Genomic DNA, 22715 nt, shown 5'->3' with positions numbered 1-22715 from the left:
AAAAGTAGACCTATTCTGCTTAATTTCAACTAAAGAGTGGTACTGTATGTTAACACTGAAACTGTATATGTTTTTTTAAGGAATTAGGCAATACGGGGTCAGAGAAGAGGAGACAGGAATTACGAAGGACAGTCATGGTCGCGTGCTAAAAATATAAGGAACACAGAAAAACTGGAAAAAGGGCTGTCTGATCCGAAACATTTTTTTTTATATAGATAAAATGTCATGAAAAATTGCATTTCCAATATTAGATACCTGAGCGGAACAGCTCATACCTGTAGAGGCTCATGGCCGACCAGCGGACTACTGGTATCATGTTCACATACCTCTTCAAAGATGAACGATCATTCAACCAGTACGGGATGTGGTTAGCACGTTAATCCCCCCATCTGTTACAGCTAGTTAACAGAACCGGGGTCTTGCAACATATCGTACCACTCCAAATTTATCACAGTGGTGAGTAGGCACCCGTCATATACTCTGGCGAAATTTCATGAGAAAATATCTTCTCCTATGAAGATCTTAATCAATTTACAGTAGTGGCAAAAAACCGGAGCGACGGAATAATCAAAGTCCCCGAAATGAGCCACTGCGCATGCCACGCCCGCATTCACAAGATAGCGAGTAATCTATTGAAATTGTTGTAGTTTCGACTGCTGACGTAGCCTATTTCGAAAGCCAGGAGAAAATAAGCTGGTAAAATTCATGTTCTGGAAATAATAAGTTAATTAAGTAGTAAAATATCGCTGCAATCGAAAAGTATTGGCAATAAATTTCAATAAGAAACAAAAAACGTTTCCTTCCCAAGCAGGATTCGAACCACGAAAGTCTTAGTTACCAGTCTATCGTCCTCTGGAGTGAACAAGGCTCTGAAATCAGCTACAAGGGTCGGTCCGATTTCTTTTTTTGCCACTTCTGTACATTCCGTAATGCAAGTCCAGGCATGACGCCTTAGATCACGAAGCTACAGCGCGGGACGCTTTGAGCAATTCTCTTCAAAATTTTAAAGAAGCAAGTTTCATTGGAAGGAGTTTTAAAATATATCTTAGATTGAGATTAATTAAATTTTAACTATGAGAAAATAAATGATATTTTCACATTTTTAACTGTGACTAGATAGTCGGCTGGCACTTCAACTTCTCAGATAGCAAATTGATAGAGTATATTATGTACTGTTATGGACATTTATACATTCCTAAAAGTTTATCCTAAACGAAATCTGGGGTATCAATAAGTTTTTCTACATGTGTTGTTTAATTCTTAAAATAATTCACTGTTCTACGAAGTGGGTGAATACTTAGCAAGGACACGTGAAACCTTTTCCAATACGCGGTTCCGATTACAAGATTCTCGTTGACGAAGCTAAATTTCATAGCGCGATTCGCTCTCTGAGCCTGTGCAAGAATTTCCGATTTTGCGTAGTGCCTTCTACCTGGGACTTCGAATATTACACCGTCCCATTCTTTTCTTGAAAAAGTACACATTGTTCTAGTACCTATGTGCTGTAAATTTACTTCACGATTTTCTACCTTTACTTCCTTCCCGAGAAAGCCTTGCAAAGGATTATATTGTATTAAAATCTACTCCTCTCGGTGAAGTATGAATTCTGGAAGTTTGAATCCAACGGTTAGCATGGTATTCTCCTTACATATAACTGAGGATGACCCTGTGATATATCCTTAACTACGAATTCTCTTTAGCCCATGAAGCGGCCAAAGATTACGTTTTCTCTTCATATACAAGACAATTCTTCACTTCAGTGATTTAGATGTTTATTTTTTCATTTGTACATTAAAATTAATCATTTATAAACATTCTTTGCAAATATTTTCTCTCTTATTCTCCACTAAACATTAGAATCAAACAAAGACTCCACGTCAAAGTTTCAACTTCTCCAGATTGTACAAAGTTCAAGCGTTGAGACCTCAAGAAACTTATAAATCACACGAAGAAACTGTGCAAATTCATATCCAGCCTCTTGCTTCAAATTGTAGTAACAACTTTTTCATTGACTCGTTATATTCCTCACTCAAATGAGCATTTTCTACCTCTTTTATCATATTGCCCATATCCGCGATCTTGGTCCTGTCCGCTAGAACGACGGTGCGAATCAAGACGGACGCAAGCACGGCGTAGAGACTTCTCTTATTTAATTCTTCATTAATCGTAGCCATTGTGGGCTGAAGATGTGGGTGCTTCAACAAAGTGAGGATCTCACAGAGTGTGTTATAGTACTCCTGTATCATCAGTTCGAAATGATCAAGCGCTTCAGCCGAGGCACTCGTATGAATGAAATAGTGCAAATCCACAGCTGGCGATGTCCAGTAGGTCAACTGGAAGTCAACAAATCTGAAATAATGAAAATAATTATTAATAACGAAACTATTTTTCTATATTTAATCTGAAATGAATTATAACTCATTGCATGTATTTTTGTCCTTCTAATGGAGATAAAATAGTCCGAAATCATAACATAAGGGAGATAGGCCTGTCATTTGCATATGAACAAATAGTTACATCGAACAACGAAAACGATTTGAAATTAACAATATACAAGCTAATTAAAGTAATATAAATAATATTACATAGAAATTTTAACCTTGACAAAAACAATATTTAAGGGCAAGATCCAGCAATCGATAGGGGAGGTTGTTGGCAAATGCACATGACCTCCGCCACAGATCTATAGTTCGGAGAAAATGAGATTTAGATAATGTGTTACCTGCCGGCTAAAAATATACAGGGGGCTCCGTCATGCTGGAAGAACATGACCATTCTTGTAGCGAAGAAAACTAAAAACAGTTGTTTCTTTACACCCATTATGAATAGTGCTGCCGTTAGGCGATCTCGGAAGAACGAAATGCACTATTCTTTTGTACGTAGTCAATATTACGTAGTCATTTCCCTCTCCTCTTTATCTTTTGCAAGGTTTGTTATGATGCGTAACATTCAAAGAGCTGTATTCCCATACCCACTCAAAATTTAACAAATGTTTACATGGGTTTTTAAATCAGAATAGTCCATAATACCACTCACTAAAATATATACTATTCCTACTGATTCACCGTGCATAAGCATCTGCCAGCCAGTGTTTTAATTTCGAATACTGCTACGACGGAAGAGTAACAAATAATTGTCGTTAATTGTGTTCATAATATTTATCCATATGCGTTGAGAGTTGGGCAAATTCAGCTTTATGAATTTATTTATCGTTCAAAATGCGTTGAAGATTATAAACTTGAGACAAATACAGATTCACTATTCTCAATCCCGAACTACTGAGTGTAAAAAAGGTCAAATTTGTTCGATTCAGTTCATATTTACCATTTCTCAGCCTTATATATCATGCACTGCTCCCGAACTGTATAAAATATGTAGTGATATTAAACATTCAAAAGCTGAAGGTTAAGTGTCTATAAAATATGTAGTGATATTAAACATTCAAAAGCTGAAGGTTGTCTTTACTTCAGCACTAGGATACGTCAACATCTGATATGACACAGGAACCTAGAGTTACTAATAAAAGTAAAAACTGATGGAAACTGCTGTCTAATGGTGTAACACTAACCTGATATCCTCGACGTCTCCTGTGTTGTCAGAGTAGCGGAACATCATGTTGTTGAGCCACAGATCTCCATGACAGAGAACATTAAATCCATCTTCATTTCGAGTGATTCCTAGGCGCCATTGTTCCTGAGCTGTCTCACGGAGGTTGTGCAACTTGTGTGCAAATTTTTCTTTATAATCCGGCCATGTTTCCACTTCTCGAGCGACTCTAGTGACATATCCTCTAAATAATGGCTCCATTCCTTTGTTTTCACCTCTAGAAAATACGTTACTCATTAGTGGTTCAAACATTGTAGGATCTTTCTGGTACAAAACCAGGGAGGCAGCGTGGAAACGTGCAATTGTTCTCATGACAAGAAGGCAGTGCTTCAAATCCAACCCGGATTGCTTTTTGTCGGCAAGTCGGAAACCATTGACTTTCAGATCTTCCATGACTATTGAGGGAGCGGTTTCATCCAAATGAGAGTAGAAATATTTTGCAGCGAAAAGTTGATTACTTAAAGAAGGCACCTCATTCAGTAAGTTGTACATTGCCGGGAGGACGACAGCGTACACAGCTTTTTCGTGGTAGAATACTTTCGTCATAGTTACAGCCTGAAACATAATATAGAAATAGTAAAGTTCATTGAAATAACATAAGAACACTTGAGTTGATGTTAATGATACGTGACTTTTGTTGGACCATATTATTATCTACTGATATTTTCTTAATATTACTCGTTGCTCATTTCTAATCAAAGATATTTAGAAACGCCGTTGAGAGTAATAAATTTCATATACAAATTCAGCTTAACATAAATCCATTTGAGGGTAGACGTGATTTGTAATTTGTGTTATTTTAGATAATTGGTTGGATTGACTGTATGCATCATGGACTTTTGAAAACTGTTACACATTAAATAGCTCTTAACAAAAAAATATGACTCTGTCGTCTGCGTTGCTATGTTAAATGAGTTACATATCGTCGTTGTTCCTGCAATAACTGCTATGTACAAAATATAAAATCTTTCATTAGGAAGAAAAAACACATTTATTCATCCTATGACAGCCGTACATAGGAGACTGTGAATTCTTACATTTTCGAAACACAGAAACATAATTACATATAGGAGATTTTATTATTTGCTGTATCATTATTTAAGTTATTTAATAGAGCAAAAATCTGAAAATCGATAAATATGTCACATAGGAGTTATTGCAGGGACAACGACATATATTTGCATATAAAGCGTGTAATACCATGTACTGTACGCAATGGGTTTAGGATCATAGACAGTAAAAACAGTAAACCGAATGTAGGCAACTTTTTAACTGACTTTTATGTTGAATGTATTTATGAAGCTTTGGAGTAATCAACCTCGATGACCCAAAACCATTATGGTTGCAAGCATCCTTCAAAACCGAAACTGACACAAGTGCCCAATCCCTCTATGAAGAAGAATAAAAAGATGATGATGATAAATGCAGAAATGCTCAAAATATTTCGTACGGAATTCATTACCTTAATCGAAAGTCTGGAAAAATTAAGGAAATAGTAATTCCTCCAAGAATTGTCCAAAATCATTTGAAAAGGAAAAGGTGCATGAGCGTATAATCTTGCGAAATAAATCATATGCTCTATACCAGTGAAGCACTATACAAGATGACAGGAGAGTCCATATTTGTAATTGTAACATAGAACATGTTTCATATTTTCTTACTACTATAAATGCAAACAAGTCGTACTGTCTCCATGACACATTCACAGAGACGTGATACCGGGGATACTCGTAGAAGTGACCAATCATGAAAACTCGTAACTTGTTATAGGTACCAGATTTCTATCAGATTTCCTGACTGTTTTGATCAGTGTCGAAAGTGCATTTTACTATTACAACAGGCTTATATTAAGAATTAAACAATACTTTGTCAGGCGTTGATGCATACTACGAATATAAATCTTAATTTTGCAGACAATACGGTAAATTTCTATAAAAAGGATATTGTTCCCTAAATGCTTCGTATTTAGTAAGCGTACAGAATATGGATCCTACTGTAACTGATGATTTGAGTAAGCTTCTATTAAGAAATAAATTTGGTAAATATCTTCCCTTACTAACAATGCAACAAAGGAGTAAAAAATCTTGACTCTATGTCCTATTAGCCAAACCCTCTGTGAATTTTCAAACTTTTTCCTATAAATTTGCCTAACTCCTTCTGCAAAGAACATTTGAATTTCAAATGTGGCTGTAACTGATAAATAAGCCAAACTGGGCAATTCTTTGTAAGAACAATTTTTCCCCTTTTGAAAGGCAACAGAGTAAAACTAAGATTCATTGAATGTGAAGAACAAAATGTTATTTTGTGTATTTATATACCAGGTAACATTCAGAAAGCTCCATTTGATGCTCCAGCATTCAAGGTCAATCAATTACGAGGGCCGTCCGGAAACTAAGTTTCTCTGGTGCCGTTTACGGAAAGAGAACAAAATTTAATGAAAAAATTTATTGGAACAGAAAACACTAATTTATGAGCTCCCCACCGGAATTGAGACATTTGTGATACCATGGGCTCAACTTCTGTATCCCTATGTCGCTGAAGTTTGCCGCCTGGGATATGTTCACAGGCAAGGTCTGCAGGATCTATATCGGTGAACATAGTTTATTACAGGCTTCGGAACTAGTGTGTGACAGCCGTCTGCACCTATCTGTCACTGTGAAAATGCTGATCGGACAGAAATTTCTTGAGGTGTAAGAAAAGCTGTAATAGCTGGGAGCGAGATCCAGGATGTTGAAGCACCTCTATCTGTTGGTCGGATATAGCTTCCAGGGATTACCATTTGTGCCAATAAATCTTTCCATGAAATTGTGTTTTCTTTTTGTACACGGTCTTAGGGAAACTTACTTTCTGGACGCGCCTCGTACTTTAAGTAATGTCTCCAATAGATTCTGAATTCATGCATGACGATGATTCATAAACAGCCTGGATTTATTGGCGAATGATTACACTCAAACACAGAATTTGAAACTGGATGTTAGGTCCAAATAGCGAACTACAAACACATTAATGTTAAAGGTATAGCCTATAAATAAAAAATGTGTATATTAATTTCACGGAAAGAAACTGAAATTACATATTATCTCCAATGATGAATGCAAATACCTTAATGATAATAGACTTCTCTTCTATCTCATTTTCTCGCTTAAATTGGACTACTGCTCTGTACATGTCACTTCCATAATTGTCCCCAGCTGCCGTCGCTGCCTTGACCTCGCTAGAAATTACTGTGATGTTGTTGTCTTCTTCCGCAGATCTCAGAGCCTTCTCAAAGAAAGAAGTATTCATCCAGTCCGGCCTAATGAGCTCGTTGTTATCTGCCATGATGGTTTAGTACGAATTTAACTGAAATAAAATGAACAGATGGATTATGTCATTCTCACATCATTCATTTTATAATCATATGAATGATATTTAATAGGAATCCATAAAGCACTAGTTTCTTTTAAAGAAATCTTGTTGAAATATGTTGTGTAATGAAATTGAAGAATGGATTAAAAGGCTCATTAATTGCTATTTGTATAAAGTACTTCTATTACGGGGAGAGAGAGAGAGAGAGAGAGAGAGAGAGAGAGAGAGAGCGAGCGAGAGATCGTGCGTGCAGAAATGTACACTACAAAATATTAGTGGACATTGAGAGTTTACATTTAATTGGAACTATATAGGGTCAATGTATGAATGAATTATTTATCCTCAGAATTATAAATTAAAACCACGAATTACTCGTTAATTCAGAACCTCTGGACAAGAAAACAGTAGAAAGAGACTCAAACTATGTAAATATTGTGAATTAGATAAAATAGTTGAGAAGGGTGTAAGGAAAGACAAGAAAAGATGGGTTGATGAAGAGGCTAGAATTGCAGAAGATGCGGAGAGAAGGAAAGATACTAAACAGTTGTACCAGATTACACGAAAGTTGTCTAAGAATAGTTTTAGAAAGAGTAAACCTGTGAAAGACAAAGAAGAAAACAGCCTGTGAACCAAGGAAGTACAGATAAAAAGGTGGCAAGAATATTTTCAGATATACTGAATACAGATAAAGACAAAGAAGAATTACAAGATTATCAAGATATAGATTTGAGAAACGAAAATCCGAAAATAAATCTTGAAATAAGACTGGCATTAAAACAGACAAAAATGAAAAGGCACCTGGTAAGGATCATATAAAGCCAGAGTTGCTTAAGGCAGATATAGGAACCACTAATTTTGAAAGAATCTTTGAATCTTTAAGTAGAACTGAAATGTGGAAAACTCCAAAAGAATATGGAGTACCAAGTAAAATACTGAATTTAATGAAAGATATGTATAATGAATTCAGATGTAAAATATTGCAGGAAGGAAAGCTTTTAGAATATATAGAGGCCAAGAATGGAGTACGACAGAGATGTGTTCTTTCTTCAACAATGTTTCTACTGCTACTCGACAATGTTATGAGAAATACGTCAAGAAGAAGCAACAGAGGAATACAATGGGGTTTAAGAGGAAGTTTGGAAGATTATAATTTACAGATAATATTTATCTGTTGTCAGCAAGAATTACTGATATGAAAGAAAAGTTGATGGTTCTCCAAAAAGAAGCAAAGTTTGCTGGGCTAAATATAAATATAAGACAAACTAAAGAAATGAGGATAAATGAAAAAACATATTAGGAATTTGTTTTAACAGAAGAAGTGAATCTTTTACCTACCTAGGAAGTAACTTATAGTTACTAAAGATGGTTAGTGAGGTGAAGTTGCTAAACAGAGAATTAAAAAGCAACTGGAGCCTTCATACAGCTGTATCCGATATGGAGAACAGGAACATCTGTAGAAAGATTAAATTAAAAATCTTTGACACAAATGTAAAGTCAGTATCTACTTTTTTATGGATGTGAAACTTAGAGAGTTACCGTTAATATCACCAAATCTTTACAGACTTTTATAAATCGCTGTCTAAGACGTATAATAAACATTAGATGGCCAGATAATATAACCAACGAAGATCTTTGGAAAACTGCAAATTAGCTCTCCATTGAGATTGTGATCAAAAAGAGAAAATGGAATTAGATTGGACATAGCCTACTCTGAGAGATGGATTTATTGAGAAGAATGCATTGGACTGGAATCCCCTAGGAACTCGAAAGATAGGCCGCCCAAGAAGGACATGGAAAAGAACAGTGGAGAGTGAAGTTGCAGGAATGAGAAAGTCATGGTTAGAAGTTAAAGCGTTAGCAGGACGGAGAGAACATTGGAAACGTTTCACGGATGCACTATGTTTCAGCAGAAACGAGAGGAATTAAGTCAAGTCAATATCTCTGAAATGAGGTGTTTTCACAACTACTCTTCTCAATTGAACAAGGTTGTTGCCGGTATGGACAATATTCATGGAGGAAATGTTTTTGTTTATAGTTCTTTAATGTCCGTCGTTGTGACTATGTGGATAGCCCGTGAGCTTCCCGACCTAGTGTTCCGGCGTGAGCGTTGTAAGAAATTTGTCTATGTCCACGGACTGGGTGTTTATCCGTTGTCTTGTGATGCATCTGCGGTGGCTCTGGGCTCTGCTATTCAAATCAGGGAGGACCGCACTTGTGAGATGTCTAGTGTGTGATTTCATGATTCTCCCTCCCCTACCCGCAGTGGCGCATAAGACGGAAAAAGGGGAGGTTAAACCGGCAAAAAAAGAAAGAATGAAATAAAGAAATAATTTTTTAATGAAGTTGAGATCTCATATAAAGTCTGCTTAAACAGAAGTGGGATTATTTGATTAAGAAATCTTGAATATCCTGGAATATGCCTCGGGTATTATTGAATAAATGTGTTAATAAAATTTTGATGTTTCTATTTTCAATTTAAATTAAATTAATTAAATTAGAAAAAAAGAAGTCACGTATATGCAGACAATGAAAAGAGGTTTAAAGAGGTAAGAGCTATGGTTTGCCATAGTTATTGTTAAATACATTTCTTGGTCTCCATTGCAGATAAAATTAACAATTTTAGTCGTGGATCGTATAATAATATTAATGTGTAAAACACGCTAAAATTAAATCCAGACGCAAAAATACCTAGATTAGTAAGAAGTCTGCATCAAAACATGAGGCAATTTTGTCAGCACCGTACGGCAATGGAAATAAAAAATAAATAAATTATGGTTTATTTAACTACGCTCGCAGCTGCAGAGGTAATATCAGCGTCGCCGGTGTGCCGGAATTTTGTCCCGCAGGAGTTCTTTTACATGACAGTAAATCTACAGACATGAGCCTGTCACACTTAAACACACTTAAATGCCATCGACATGGGAGGGGATCGAACCTCCAACCTCGAGCATAGAAGGCCAGCGCTATACCGACTACGCTACCCAGGCCGATCAATGGAAATATCTTGGCTCAAATCTAGTCACTTCAGAACACTACTAATAGTTGATGGGGGGGGGGAAATATATATATATATATATATATATTCCCTAATTTTACAAAATATCCAACAAACTAGGCGTTACCATCGAACATGCTGACTTTTAAAACAGTACCTATAATAACTGTGCATACAGAATGGAAGTTGTTTAGTGGCAGTTCTTTAATACACGAATCCTTTGCGTAGTATGAATGGAAAAGTCGCCTACCAATTCGTTTCTTTGAGCTTAGACTTCCCAGAAATAATTAATTTACTTGATTGATGCTATTACAGTATCTTTTAAACACATTTAGAAATACACATTTTATAAACGTCATTGTATTTGAGTTCTCAGTTGCAACAAATATTTTTTCATAATATTTCCGCCACGTTTACGGATTAAGAATATTTTAGTGCTTCATTTATTAATACATTATAATTAAGAAATGATACTTTATTGAAATATAGACACGTGCTTCACAGTAAGGACTGAGTTCGCTCGTATAGCTTATAGAGCGTTTTGCAGAGCAAGGCGTGCAGCAGGCAGTGTTTATTTACACAGTATAGTATTTCTGTCACTCCCGCGAAGAAGAGGTGCAAGTGCTACTGCTTTTACTGTGATGTTGAAGATTTTTCTAAAAGCAAAGTCGATTATCCACTAATTATAAGAAAATTAAAAGTATCAAAGTAAAATTCTGTTCTTTTTGTCTTAAAAGGATTTACCATGTTATGTTATTGTCATTGAACACCTTCTACCTTGTATAATAAGTCGTATTTGAATAAAATGAATGAATGCTAAGAATGTAATGTTTTATTTAACGACGCTCGTAACTGCAGAGGTTGTATCAGCGTCGCCGGATGTATCGGAATTTTGTCCCGCAGGAGTTCTTTTACATGCCAGTAAATCTACTTACATGAGCCTGTTGCATTTAAGCACACTTAAATGCCATCAACCTGGCCCGGGATCGAACACGCAACCTTGGGATAGAAGGTCAGCGCTATACCAACTCGCCAACCAGGCCAACTAAAAATGAATGAATGAATGAATGAATGAATGAATGAATGAATGAATGAATGAATGAATGAGACATTAGTGTCGCATGTCTCATATACATGTGGTGGCTCTAGAGTACGTCCTCGGTGGACCATTTCGAGCAATTGTCCTTACTTCCTAATACATTGTACTTGCACTATTATAATCATGTAAATGACATCATTACTCACACACTAATCAAACACTTTTCACTGTACATAGATGTGTTAGCTGACGGTTTCTTTTACCCTTAACTTTTTAACGTTCGGAATAAACTATCACTATTCACTTTACATATACCTATGAAGTAACGGTTAGCGCGTCTGGCCGCGAAACCAGGTGGTCCGGGTTTGATTCCCGGTCGGGACAAGTTACCTGGTTGAGGTTTTTTCGAGTTTTTTCTCAACCTAATATGAGCAAATGCTGGGTAGCTGTCGGTGCTGGACCGGCATTATCACTTTCATCTCATTCAGACGCTAAATAACCTAAGATGTTGATAAAGCGTCGTAAGATAACCTACTAAAATAATATATATATATATATATATATATATATATATATATATATATATAGGTATGTTGATTATTAATCACTTTGTCACTGTAAATGTGTGGAATGAAATGTAAATTAAACTTGATAACCTACTTCAGAATCATTGCTAAACATTTATATGCCCTAATTCTAAGCGTTGAGTAACTTCTTACCACAAATCTTACCAGTACTCCAGATCACATAATATACATTGCTTATCCCTATGTTAGCTCATTCCTGTGTTAAAATCGGTAGCATTTGAACAGAACAACCACCAGGATCGCCACCCATCCGCCGTAAACGAACACGAGATGGCAGTGCAGTCGCTAATGCAATTGAAGAGTCCACTGCAAGAATGATGGATGTCACTTTCTTGTCGAAAATGAACCAAGACTGTCAATGCATAGCTTAAGACATATAGAATGTACATACAGAGTTATATGGCATTAACACTGATAGTCATTGTCCAGTAATGATCGGAAAATCACAGTTAAGCTTTGAGCGCTAAGCATTTCAAACTTTCAATCGCTTCTCCTGCAAAATGTATTCCAAATGACATCCATCATTCTTGCAGTGGACTCTTCAATTCATAATGGGAGTTATGACGTGACTCCTTATGTTACAACTAGATGGGAGCATAGTAAACCTGACAAAAGTTGTTGCCGTCATGATCTAGGCCAGTAATAACATTTCTTAATGCAAATGAGCAAAATGATTACAGAACTATTCATTATCTGTGCTTTGTAAATAAAGTGCATATTTCACACAATTTATTTACTATCATCAACACTGTCACTTGAAACGACCGTTGAAGGAAGTAAAGGTAGATGCAATAATTTAGCAGGTTGGTTAAGGAATGAACTAGTCTGTAAGTAAATAAACTAGATAATAACTGTATATTTCAGTAATCCAACATCGGAATTGATTTCAACACTGTAATTCATAATATGCAATATGACAACAATGAAAATTTAGATCCTTCATTCATACTTAAGGAGAAGAAAGACCGAACAATCAGAATTTAAAGTACAGTAATCTCAGTCAGTTTAAATAAAAATTTTTAGAATGAAGTTCAATATATATTTGGGAAAATAAATACCCAACTTCAGAATCAAATCAGCAATATGATCTACATTCAGATTCCACAGCATTTCTTAATATTTAGAATTCTTAATCATCCCTCCAAACACATTAACAACCGACTCCAAATAATCATTAGCATCATACCCAGACAGAAATAATAAGTTATGTATCTTCTTGTTATTCCTGAAAAGTGTAATTCCTGATGTGTATTTATCAGAGCAAAGGTTTCATCACCACGGCAAATCACGAGATTTCCAATTTAGGATTTAGATTTAGTCAAACCAACGATTAAGCCAAAATGTTTGCCGTGGCTAGAATTCACAAATTCTAAAAATACGTATCTACGATACTTAATACCTTACACAACTAACATGCAGTAACTATTGATGGTTACCAGATTCTCAAAAGGAGAAGAAATAATCTCCACTCCAATCTTCTGTTCCGAGCTCGGACCAACGACACACCGCACCTTGCGTAACCTAACATCCAGCTGGAGGCCGAAGATAAAATTGCGCATGCGCGGAGAATCGTCACATCGGAAATGTAAGTTCTGAGAATGGCATTCAGTCGGATTTACAAAGAAACGAAACATTCACGCACATACCGTTACACACCATATCTATAACCACTATTATTTATAACGTCACTACCAGTGCAAAATTTTGTCTTAGTTAATGTTTTTAGATATTGCTAGAAGTATTGATTTGTGTTTTTTTTTTCTTTCTTTTTCTTTTTTCATCTGGATTAAAATTGTAAGTTTTTTGTTTATGTTAATTAGTTAGGATACAATTAATTATGATGCTTAATCACTCATTTAAAGTTTGTGTGACTGCAACCTACGTATATTTTGTGTGGCTTTACTTTGTTTATAGTGTTTTTTTCTCTCTCTCTTTATTTTTTGTGTAGCTTTATTTTGTAAATAGTGTATTTTTTTCTCTGTTTATTTCTATTATTGCATTTGTATTCCTGGTGTTGTGGAAGAGAAGGCCTGATGGCCTTAACTACACCAGAATGAATAAATAAATAAATAAATTACTAGCATTATTCAAACTCAGTACCATCACCACAACAACCACTAACCACCACTCTCACCTAAACCGCCACTGTTATCACCATCTTTGTCAACGCTGCTGCCATCAATATTGTCACCTTCGTCTTCACGAATAAATTGTATTCCTGTTATTCCGTACTTTGGTGTTACAATGAAATACTAGTATCGTTCGTATTATAAATAATGTTCACCTTTTATTTTTGTAGAAAAAATGAAGTAAGTTTTATGCTAATTTTTAACCTATTGCTGCCCAACCATTCACTTGTAAAGTTAACAGCAATATATCGCATCGCTATCTTCTGACATTTTCCAATGTTTGCTGAAATGTAGATTGGAATTCGTTATCGCGTAAAATGCGATACTCCCAGAGATAAACCTGTATGTTGTAATGGTGAGCTTTTATAGAGGTGAAATGTGACGTTCTCACGCCTTTGATTATTTTAAATCAGATTCTACTCTTATGGCCATTCTCGATCATCTAGCCCATTTATCAGCAATCATGGAAACATGGTTAATTCTTGACAACGATCAAGTTACAGATGCGGTGCACCGACATTTTCCCTCGATCAACTCAGTACCGTCAGCTGACGGTACGCTCGCTTGAGAAGAATCATCTGAGCGCTAGGTTACCGTGTATAAAACAGCGAACGAACGCACTCTGTCAATTATCGCTTCGTTTTTGTTTGTCGGACTGTTTCAAACATCGTCGCAGTTTTCAAATAACAAGTTTCAATAATCATGGAAGGAAAAAAGAAAAGAGCACCGAACTTCTCACAGTTCGAAGTGGGAATTCCTTTAGAACTCGTCAGCAATTGTGCATCCATATTAGAGAATAAAAGTACTGACGGAAGTTCTCTAAGAGAAAAGCAGGCTACCTGGTTGGATTTAACCTCACAATTCAGCATGAGTTATACGTGTTTACATAATTCCACATAATTTGTAACGTAATTTATACAGTGGTTATTTCATATTATTGATAATAATTGGAAAAATTTCAGTATACGGATACCTCACTGACAATTATCTTGAAATAGGCTACTAAAAAGAGTAAGATTTATATGTGTTTGTCGAATGCTCATCATCTTGCTTACGAAAAAACACATTTCAGTGCCAATAATTTATTTGGGGAAATTTCAGTATTACGGATACCTCGCTAACAATTATTTTAAAATAAAAAAAAAGCAATTTGTCTGTGTATGTCGAATACGCATCATCATGCATACGAAAAGGAAGTTTTTAGTGCCAATTTATTTTGTGTGCACAAGGTTGGAATTTTGGAGTAAGAGGGAAAGGAAAGTATCCTTGTTCTGAAATTTATCCATTTATTTTGTGTTCAAAAGGTTGGAATTTTGGAGTAAGAGGGAAAGAAAGGTATCCGTGTAATTTCTCTTAATTCAAGCGTAAATAGCCTAATTGTCCAAAACGTCATGTAGGTCCTAATAGGCCTAGTTTCAAACGGCAAATCTATAGCTAATAAGTGATAATCTCGCATTCTACAAAATGGTCATTTAGTTTTACTATATTATTACCGGCATAGAATAACTACTTTATTATTATGTTAACAAAATTGGACAGTTAGGCCTAAATAATATTTTGTCCTCAAGTAAAGTCCCGATCTTCCAAAGCAGAAACATATATAAAACATTAGTCTATTTTGAGAAAAAAAAAACATTTTTATTATTCATCTACAAACTTACTCTTTCTACAATAACACCAATTCTGTTATTTCCGCAGTGATTTTCGTGTTCAAGATACATAATTTCATCTTCAATTCCATCAAGTACGTCAAATCGTGCCGCCATTTTGGTTTTCTCGACTTGACCACGTTCAATTCAAGATAATCGGTCCCACACCTGTGATCAAATTTGATCATCATCAACTCGCTTCTTTAACATTGATCGAGATTGATACTCCGCAAATTAGCGTTGAAGATGGTCAAGTGCCAACTTAACCATGGTCAAATTTTAATCGAGAATGGTGCACACGGGCATTAGTATGTTATTTCTTCTTAGTTTTTGATGTATCGATATTTTTCAATGTATAGTAAACCATCACTTTGTAATGTCGTTCTGAAATACGAAGGAAGCAATGGAGGATTATTCATAAGAGCTGTAGCTGCACTTCCCCATTGTTAGTACAGAGTTATTTTCGCAACGTTTGTAAGGTTACTTCTACCTTCGCCTTCAGCTCAAACAAAGAGTTTGTAATATATAACTAGAGACACCAACGGCGCTAGTTTCGCGTACAAAATTGAACCGCTGTTCGGCCGCCATTAAAGGGAGTTGATGCTTCGCCGGGAGTGCGAACAGTTCATGCTTATTGAGGAGTACGAATAAATATTAGTACACTTGAGGGAAATAATAAGAAAATGGTGAAATACTGCGCCGCAAATAAATGTTCGAACATAGCTACTATTGTAGAATGCTCAGGAAAGCATGCATATCTTAATATTTGAAAGAATGTTCCAAATGCAGTTCCTCCTTTGAATGTGTTTACAGAATGTCGGAATATTTCTTGGATAAAGTTTTTCCAGAAACACATTAATCAGGTTTATAAGGTTGGTTTCAACAATGCATTGCAATGGTTAGGTGCCATCATATTACAATGGATTATAATAGCAGAGTGCATAAGAAAATCCTCAGACTATATCTGTCTAAAACTGTTTTGTTTCACAATAAATGAATTAATCATGTAATTTCCGTATTGTACAGTATGTACTTCTAGTTTTTGGTTGTATTAAATGCAAAGAAATTAGTGAAAATATAGGTGATGGCCTAGCTAGGCCTATTATTACCACTACCGGTACTACAGGTTTACTATGACCACTACTACTACACCTACTATTACCACTAATACTAGGCCTATTATTACCACTACTACTAGGTCTACTAGGCCTATTACTAATACTACTAGGCCTATTATTACCACTATTACTAGGTCTATTATTACCACTACTTCTAGGCCTATTACCAATACTACTACGTCTACTATTACCACTACTACTAGGCCTATTATTACCACTACTACTAGGTCTATTATTACCACTACTTCTAGGCCTATTACCAATATTACTACGCCTACTATTACCACTACTACTAGGCCTATTATTACCACCACTACTAGATCCACTAGGCTTATTACCAATACTACTACGCCTACTATTACCACTACTACTAGACCTATTATGACCACTACTACTAGGTCTACTAGGCCTATTACCAATACTACTACGCCTACTATCACCACTACTACTAGACCTATTATGACCACTACTACTAGGTCTACTAAGCCTATTACCAATACTACTAGACCTATTATGACCACTACTACTAGGTCTACTAGGCCTATTACCAATACTACTAGGCCTATTATTACCACTACTACTAGGCCTACTATTACCACTACTCCTAGGCCTACTATTACCGCTACTAATTCTATTAAAAAGTCTGACCTCTAACTTTGTGGTCATCAACTACACAATGAATAGATTGTTGTATGATAAAATTTATTCTCATTATGTTTTAAATCAGCTTCCAGAATTTTTATGATCTCATATTTCACCACTAAATATTTTCTAAGCACCATATACCTTCCTCTTCCTTTGCATGAAAGGACTGAAAAATAGATCATTTTAAATATTACAGTAAATAGTCATTATTATGTCCTTAAAACAATACTGAAAATTAATGTTGACATTGCCATTATTCAATATTTCACATACTTATCCCGAGTGTATATGGGTGATTTAATTTATTTTTTAGAATATCGCCAAAGATGAATCATTATAATACTTTAATAAATATAGCGCTCCTCTGCCATTTATGTTTATTTCATCACGATCCATCCTTGGTAAAAAATGTTTAAAACAGTGTCTATCACGAGGCTACATCAATGTATTGTGGTACCGTTTTCGAATTTCGCGCCGCAAACACTCCCTTTAATGGCGGATGCTAGCCGATTCAATTTGTGACATTTTTCTTGCCTGCCACTCACGGGTATGTGTCTCTAGTAAGTATTACAAACTCTTTGAGCTCAACAAACAAAGAGGAATTGAAAAAGAAAGAGTTTACTGCTCGTTGGGTCGTTATAATGAGCTAAACTCTCTTAGCTGCCCGTGTTCGGTTCTTTTATCTGTCATCAGTCGATCCTACCATCTTCTACCTACCTGGTCGTTTGTCTGAGTTTTCCTGTCTGATGGTCCTCCCGTTTTTCTGTTTATTCGTCTGTTCCCGATCTACAGCGTAAGTCTGTCGTTCATTAGGTTCGTTCCAACAACAGTCAGGAACCGACCGTAACCATCGTGAGCATGCGCAGTACAGAAAAAGCGTTCCAACACAATCCGAACCAGTCCTGAACCGGAAACGTGTACTGCAGTCGGGCTTCCAACAAGCTTTTGACACGGGTTCGGAACGGTCAAAAATAGTCCGTGGATTGAGGCATGTATGGAAGAGTACGCAAGACGCGCATGCGCATAAGCTCAGCAACGTCTCCTGGATACTGAAGAGAGACATGATCGACTGTTCACATCAATGAGGTTAAAGATGAAAAGTGACAGTACAGACGAATAATAAAACTAGAGATTTAATTTAAATTTTCGCCAAAGAGAAAGGGAATGGAAATTATTTGGGTATTGAAATAGTTTATTACAATTTCAACATGCAACTTTGATTAAAAGTGTAATAAATAACGTACATACATTGATAATTTAAAAAAAAACTATTTTTGGATGAGAGTCCCCCTGTACTCGACATTGAATTAGCGGAATTCTTGCCTTCCATATTTTTTGTCATCTTTTAATAGAAAATGATCGAAATTCTATTTTCTGCAATTAGAATTAGCTGCGAAACGATAGTAATAAGCATCCCGTTCTTAGCAAAGATAATCACAGTTATAGCATCTCTGGATTTAGTACATAACGATCCGCGAAAGCGTTCCAACAGCGTACAGTCCAGTTTCAATCCCATAGCAGATGCTCAACTAGCGCATGCGCATAAGATGGTACAGGAACCGCACATGAACTGATCCATGAACCGCTTGTTGGAACGAACCTATTGTTAATTTCTCAGTCTGTTCGTCCACCAACTCTACTACAGTATACTATTGTAATTATGAGGAGCAGTCAAATGAAAACGGGTCAGATGCCAAAAAGTATAATAGAACATCAAAAGTAATCTCCAAAACTGTTTATCATTTATTCTACAGCGAAAAAAGACGATCAATCCCATTCTTAAAAAAGCTTGTGGGCTGTAAACCGAATCAGTTCTTCACCAGTCATACACGTCTACATCCAATGTAAAACGATATCCACGAATGTCTTTTTCAACTCTCCATCAGTGTTTAAAGTTAACGTGTTATTCTACATTATATTTACATTATTTCAGTTCCAAATCATCTTCAGATTTCATAACCCCAGTTGCTGATGAGGTATCCATGTTTTTTTAGTGAAAAAGTCAACAATCAAGCAAGCATTTTCGTTTACTAGCTACTACTGACTTTATTGCTATGCACTTTGTAGCTTTGGATCATAACTTCTGACGTCACATCCGGGTATTTACTCAACAATCTAGTTCACTTCAGCTGAAAATGTAGCTTTGAGACACGGCCTTAATATTATAGCTCAGAATTTAACATAATATGTTGAAATTACATAAATAAGGATTTCAAAGGAAATTCATTTCTAAAATAGTAATATTATAGAAAAGGGCCAATTCTGTTTATTTCAAATTATAATTAACCGTTTTCAAGCAGTCACAGAAAGAATAAAGTTATATCTATCTCATCTTCTCGGAAGAGCTTAAATATATGAATTGATTTTGTGACCGTACCCTATTTGATACTAAAATATTAACATTTTGTTCCTCCTATAAAATTGTAAAATGACGAGTTGGGCCCTTTGAATAACCGCTTCAATTCGTAAAACGACGAGACTTCACGTTATCCCTCTAAATACATCATGACGATTCCACTGTGATAATGCCGTGTCTGTTCTTTACTTTGTACGTAAATTCATTCATTTATTAACAATAACATTTGTTAACATGTGTATAATTTATTTCTTACATAGAGTAACCCCAAAAGTAAATTTCACAAGATCACACTGGGGAGTATTTTTTTCCTTTTTTGAATAATGAAGAAACTTTATGCTCGACCATGCCGAAATGTAGTAATTATACACCTGGTAGCAGTCCTTTAATGCATGTCATTAAAGTACACCTATTCATTAAAGTTCAGGTTTTCGATTATTCTCGGATATGCAATCGAAAGACAACGACGGAAACGTCATGGAGGCTGGAAATCCAATAATGTCGCAGAAGATTATGTTCTGTTACTATAATAATTAGCGTTAATTGTAAATAAAATTCAAATAAATTCAATTTGTCATCTCGTTTTTCAATTCTAAATCAATTTCCAGGTTACATAAAAATTAGTTCATGTCATTTTTTACATTACATCAAGGTCACTGACATTGTTCCTCGGAAAAAATCAATACTTTCACATCTGCGCACATCTCACAATATACGAGCTATGCACAAGGTCACTTCCGATCTTCAGTCAGATACAAATAAAATGAATACTTCTGAATAATTTCAAGTTAGAAATATGGTCGAGCATAAAAAGTCGTATGATGGTAATTAAGACGCTCGTATGAAAATTATGAAACTCGCTTGCGCTCGTTTCCTAAACAAACATACTCGCGTCTTAATTACTAGGCCTATCATTATAGGCTCATTGCATAATGTACTATTAAACAACCCGAGAAACTATCGGAGCCCAGATTTAGGAGCTCAAGGAATGTAAAACTTCCTTATATCTGTAAATTTATAGCCATCCTCTAGCTTCAAATAGAATTAAGAGCTTCTTTAATGACGATTTGTATTCCTCAGTTAACTGGAATGTTTCCTTTTCTTGAACGACATTGTTCATATCTGGAATCTTGCTCTTGTCCGCCAGAACGACGCTGCGACCCGCGATGCTCGCGATGACCGCGAAACGACTTCTCTTCTCCAACTCTTCATTTATCAGACTCATTGTCGGCTGAAGATGTGGGTGCTTCAACAATGTGAGGATCTCGCAGAGTGTGCTATAGTACTCTTGTATCAACACTTCGGAATGTTCAAGTACTTCAGCTGATGCACTACTATGCATAAAATACTGCAGGTCCATGACTGGTGACGTCCAGTAAGTTAACTGGAAGTCAACAAACCTGGAACAAGAGAGACATTAATGAAACTAGTTCCGTTTTATTTCACTGTTTGTCAAAGAAAAACATTACGGGTAAAATGATGGTTATAATTGAAGCTGCGGTTTTTATGTAGTGCCATTGTTTCAAATTTGTATGTAATTATATAGTAAAACACAGCGAAATCATTATGTAATCAAATATTTATATTCCTAAGAATGTGAAATTTTGTATTAGTAAAATATTTTATTCAGCAGGCAACGTTTATCAACAGTAATCTCACTGGAGGATTTGATTTATCTAGAGAAAATCAAAACTCGAGTGGGATTTAATTGACTATTACACGATTAGAAGAAAGTATATGAAGATTAGAAGTAACGAAGTACTCTAATACAATAAAATATTGACATGAAAATACAGCTGTCTTCAAATACATTATTGTACCATCTCAACATTATAAATATTACGCTAAATGGCAGTAGTGTGTTATGATTAGCTGTTTTCTTGATATTGTGCCAACTATGGAATCTTCATTGAACTCTGTGGACGGTTACTAGTAAAGAAGGTTTTGTTGATTCAGTTTCATTTTTATTAAAACAGTTGCATTCCACTTCAATTATCCGGATCGCAGTAATCAACGTCACTTGGCAGATGATTTTCAATAAATCTTAGTATTAAACAATCTCTGATACGTGACTATCCACAATATCATATAGCAGAAGCCATAACATAACCTAAATAATATAAACAAATGCTGGAAAAGTTTTAATTAAGGATGATGAAATAAAAAATAAACATGAATAATTTTAAAAGGAACAATTATTGAAAGTACAATTTTCAAATTTGAATGTTTTAGTGGTTGGTGGTTCAGTTGATGTTATATTGGACGTGTGCGTAAAAGAAGTGGAACTCGTTGATGTACAATACATGGTGTATTCTTCAACTTATTCAGGATTTCCGAATGGTGCTCTTCATTTATTTGTAAATGGGGTTTCAAGGAAGATGCATGCCTATGACCAGTGGTCTTTATTAATTCTTGTTCTTGAATGTCAGTGCGACTCATATTTGAAACTGCTGTGCATCGATTGGAATGGTTTGTAATTTTCTGTTTTTTGACGTCCAGACCAACGCAGTTTGAAATGTTGGCAAAGAAAGAAACAAATCCTAAGGTATTGCTAAAAACAAATAAATGCTAGGGATGCGATAAAATTGTGCGATAAGCAGCCATGATTGGTTGGAAGACGTTCTTTCGTATCGTTTTATTGGTCAAAAGTAGTATGACGTAGTAAAAATGTAATAGTCATTATTAAATGTGATTGATATAGACATTATTGGATTACTTCTCCTTTGCTTCACAGTACACAATTAAAACCTATATGAACTGCGATGTTTCGTAGAGTTCATTGATTGTACTGTCGGTGACTCAGGAAGACGAGAGCGGACTGAGGAGGAAGGGATGTGAACAGATAACGTACGACAACACGTGCAATATTTGTACTGCAGTAAGCGGAAACATTAGGTCTCCTTCTGTTCAACTTCGCTTTAATTTCCATACGCATTGTTACTCATGTTTCCTGCACGAGTAATAACCTGGCTACTGGGATGCTTATCTGAGCGATGTTTATAATAGTCAACAGCGATAGTCAAGAAGGTCACATTCTTTCCGCTCGTCTTCTCCTGAGTAACGGACAGTAGCTTGTGAGACATGTGCCCATAGGCAGAACAAATCTTTTCTGCGTCACAGGATGTTACCACACTGTATTTTGACAAAGAACTTTTGTCGGATGAAATGTACTCGGCGGGATGTACATATGACTGAAATTTTGAGAATTTGAACCTTTTTCCAATTAAGGGAATTTCAATTCAT

General features: G+C 35.7%; 2 protein-coding genes and 1 long non-coding RNA gene across 11 annotated transcripts in view; 1 reads left to right on the top strand and 2 right to left on the bottom strand.

The window, feature by feature from the left end:
• Positions 1–22715, top strand: part of LOC138705986 (uncharacterized) — a 394464-nt gene that overhangs the window by 3269 nt on the left and 368480 nt on the right. The window lies entirely within an intron of this gene.
• On the bottom strand, positions 1748–14672 carry LOC138705973 (uncharacterized). 8 transcript variants are annotated; one of them, XM_069834810.1, is made up of 5 exons: positions 13860–14672; positions 8290–8405; positions 6709–6948; positions 3569–4161; positions 1748–2349 (listed from the first exon to the last, which is right to left on the bottom strand). In XM_069834810.1, the coding sequence occupies exons 3-5, from the start codon at positions 6925–6927 to the stop codon at positions 1965–1967; spliced, it is 1197 nt and encodes a 398-aa protein (XP_069690911.1). In that variant the 5' UTR covers positions 6928–6948; positions 8290–8405; positions 13860–14672; the 3' UTR covers positions 1748–1964. The 8 variants fall into 8 exon arrangements, with proteins under 8 accessions (XP_069690911.1, XP_069690913.1, XP_069690908.1 ...); XM_069834812.1 differs by lacking the exons at positions 8290–8405; positions 13860–14672 and adding exons at positions 10885–10994; positions 13012–13289; XM_069834807.1 differs by lacking the exon at positions 13860–14672 and adding an exon at positions 13012–13289.
• The window catches only part of LOC138705972 (uncharacterized), a 52064-nt gene continuing 49644 nt past the window's right edge, over positions 20296–22715 (bottom strand). For both annotated transcript variants that reach the window (XM_069834802.1, XM_069834801.1), the window contains exon 4: positions 20296–20872. In XM_069834802.1, coding sequence (XP_069690903.1) covers positions 20488–20872 — 385 coding nt within the window. In that variant the 3' untranslated portion in view covers positions 20296–20487. The remainder of the gene's footprint in view (positions 20873–22715) is intronic.

This window comes from Periplaneta americana, chromosome 9, assembly GCF_040183065.1.
Source record: "Periplaneta americana isolate PAMFEO1 chromosome 9, P.americana_PAMFEO1_priV1, whole genome shotgun sequence".
Lineage (NCBI taxonomy): Eukaryota > Metazoa > Arthropoda > Insecta > Blattodea > Blattidae > Periplaneta > Periplaneta americana.
Note: the sequence above shows the minus strand (reverse complement) of the source record. Positions and strands in the feature narration are given on the sequence as shown.

Bases quoted from the DNA above. Each gene is read 5' to 3' on its own strand.
- LOC138705973 (XM_069834809.1), bottom strand. From the start codon at position 6,927: ATGGCAGATAACAACGAGCTCATTAGGCCGGACTGGATGAATACTTCT. The intron at 4,162-6,708 runs GTATTTGCATTC...ATTATGTTTCAG, and splicing joins AGAAGTCTATTATCATTAAG to GCTGTAACTATGACGAAAGT. The intron at 2,350-3,568 runs GTTAGTGTTACA...TCATTATTTCAG, and splicing joins GGAGACGTCGAGGATATCAG to ATTTGTTGACTTCCAGTTGA.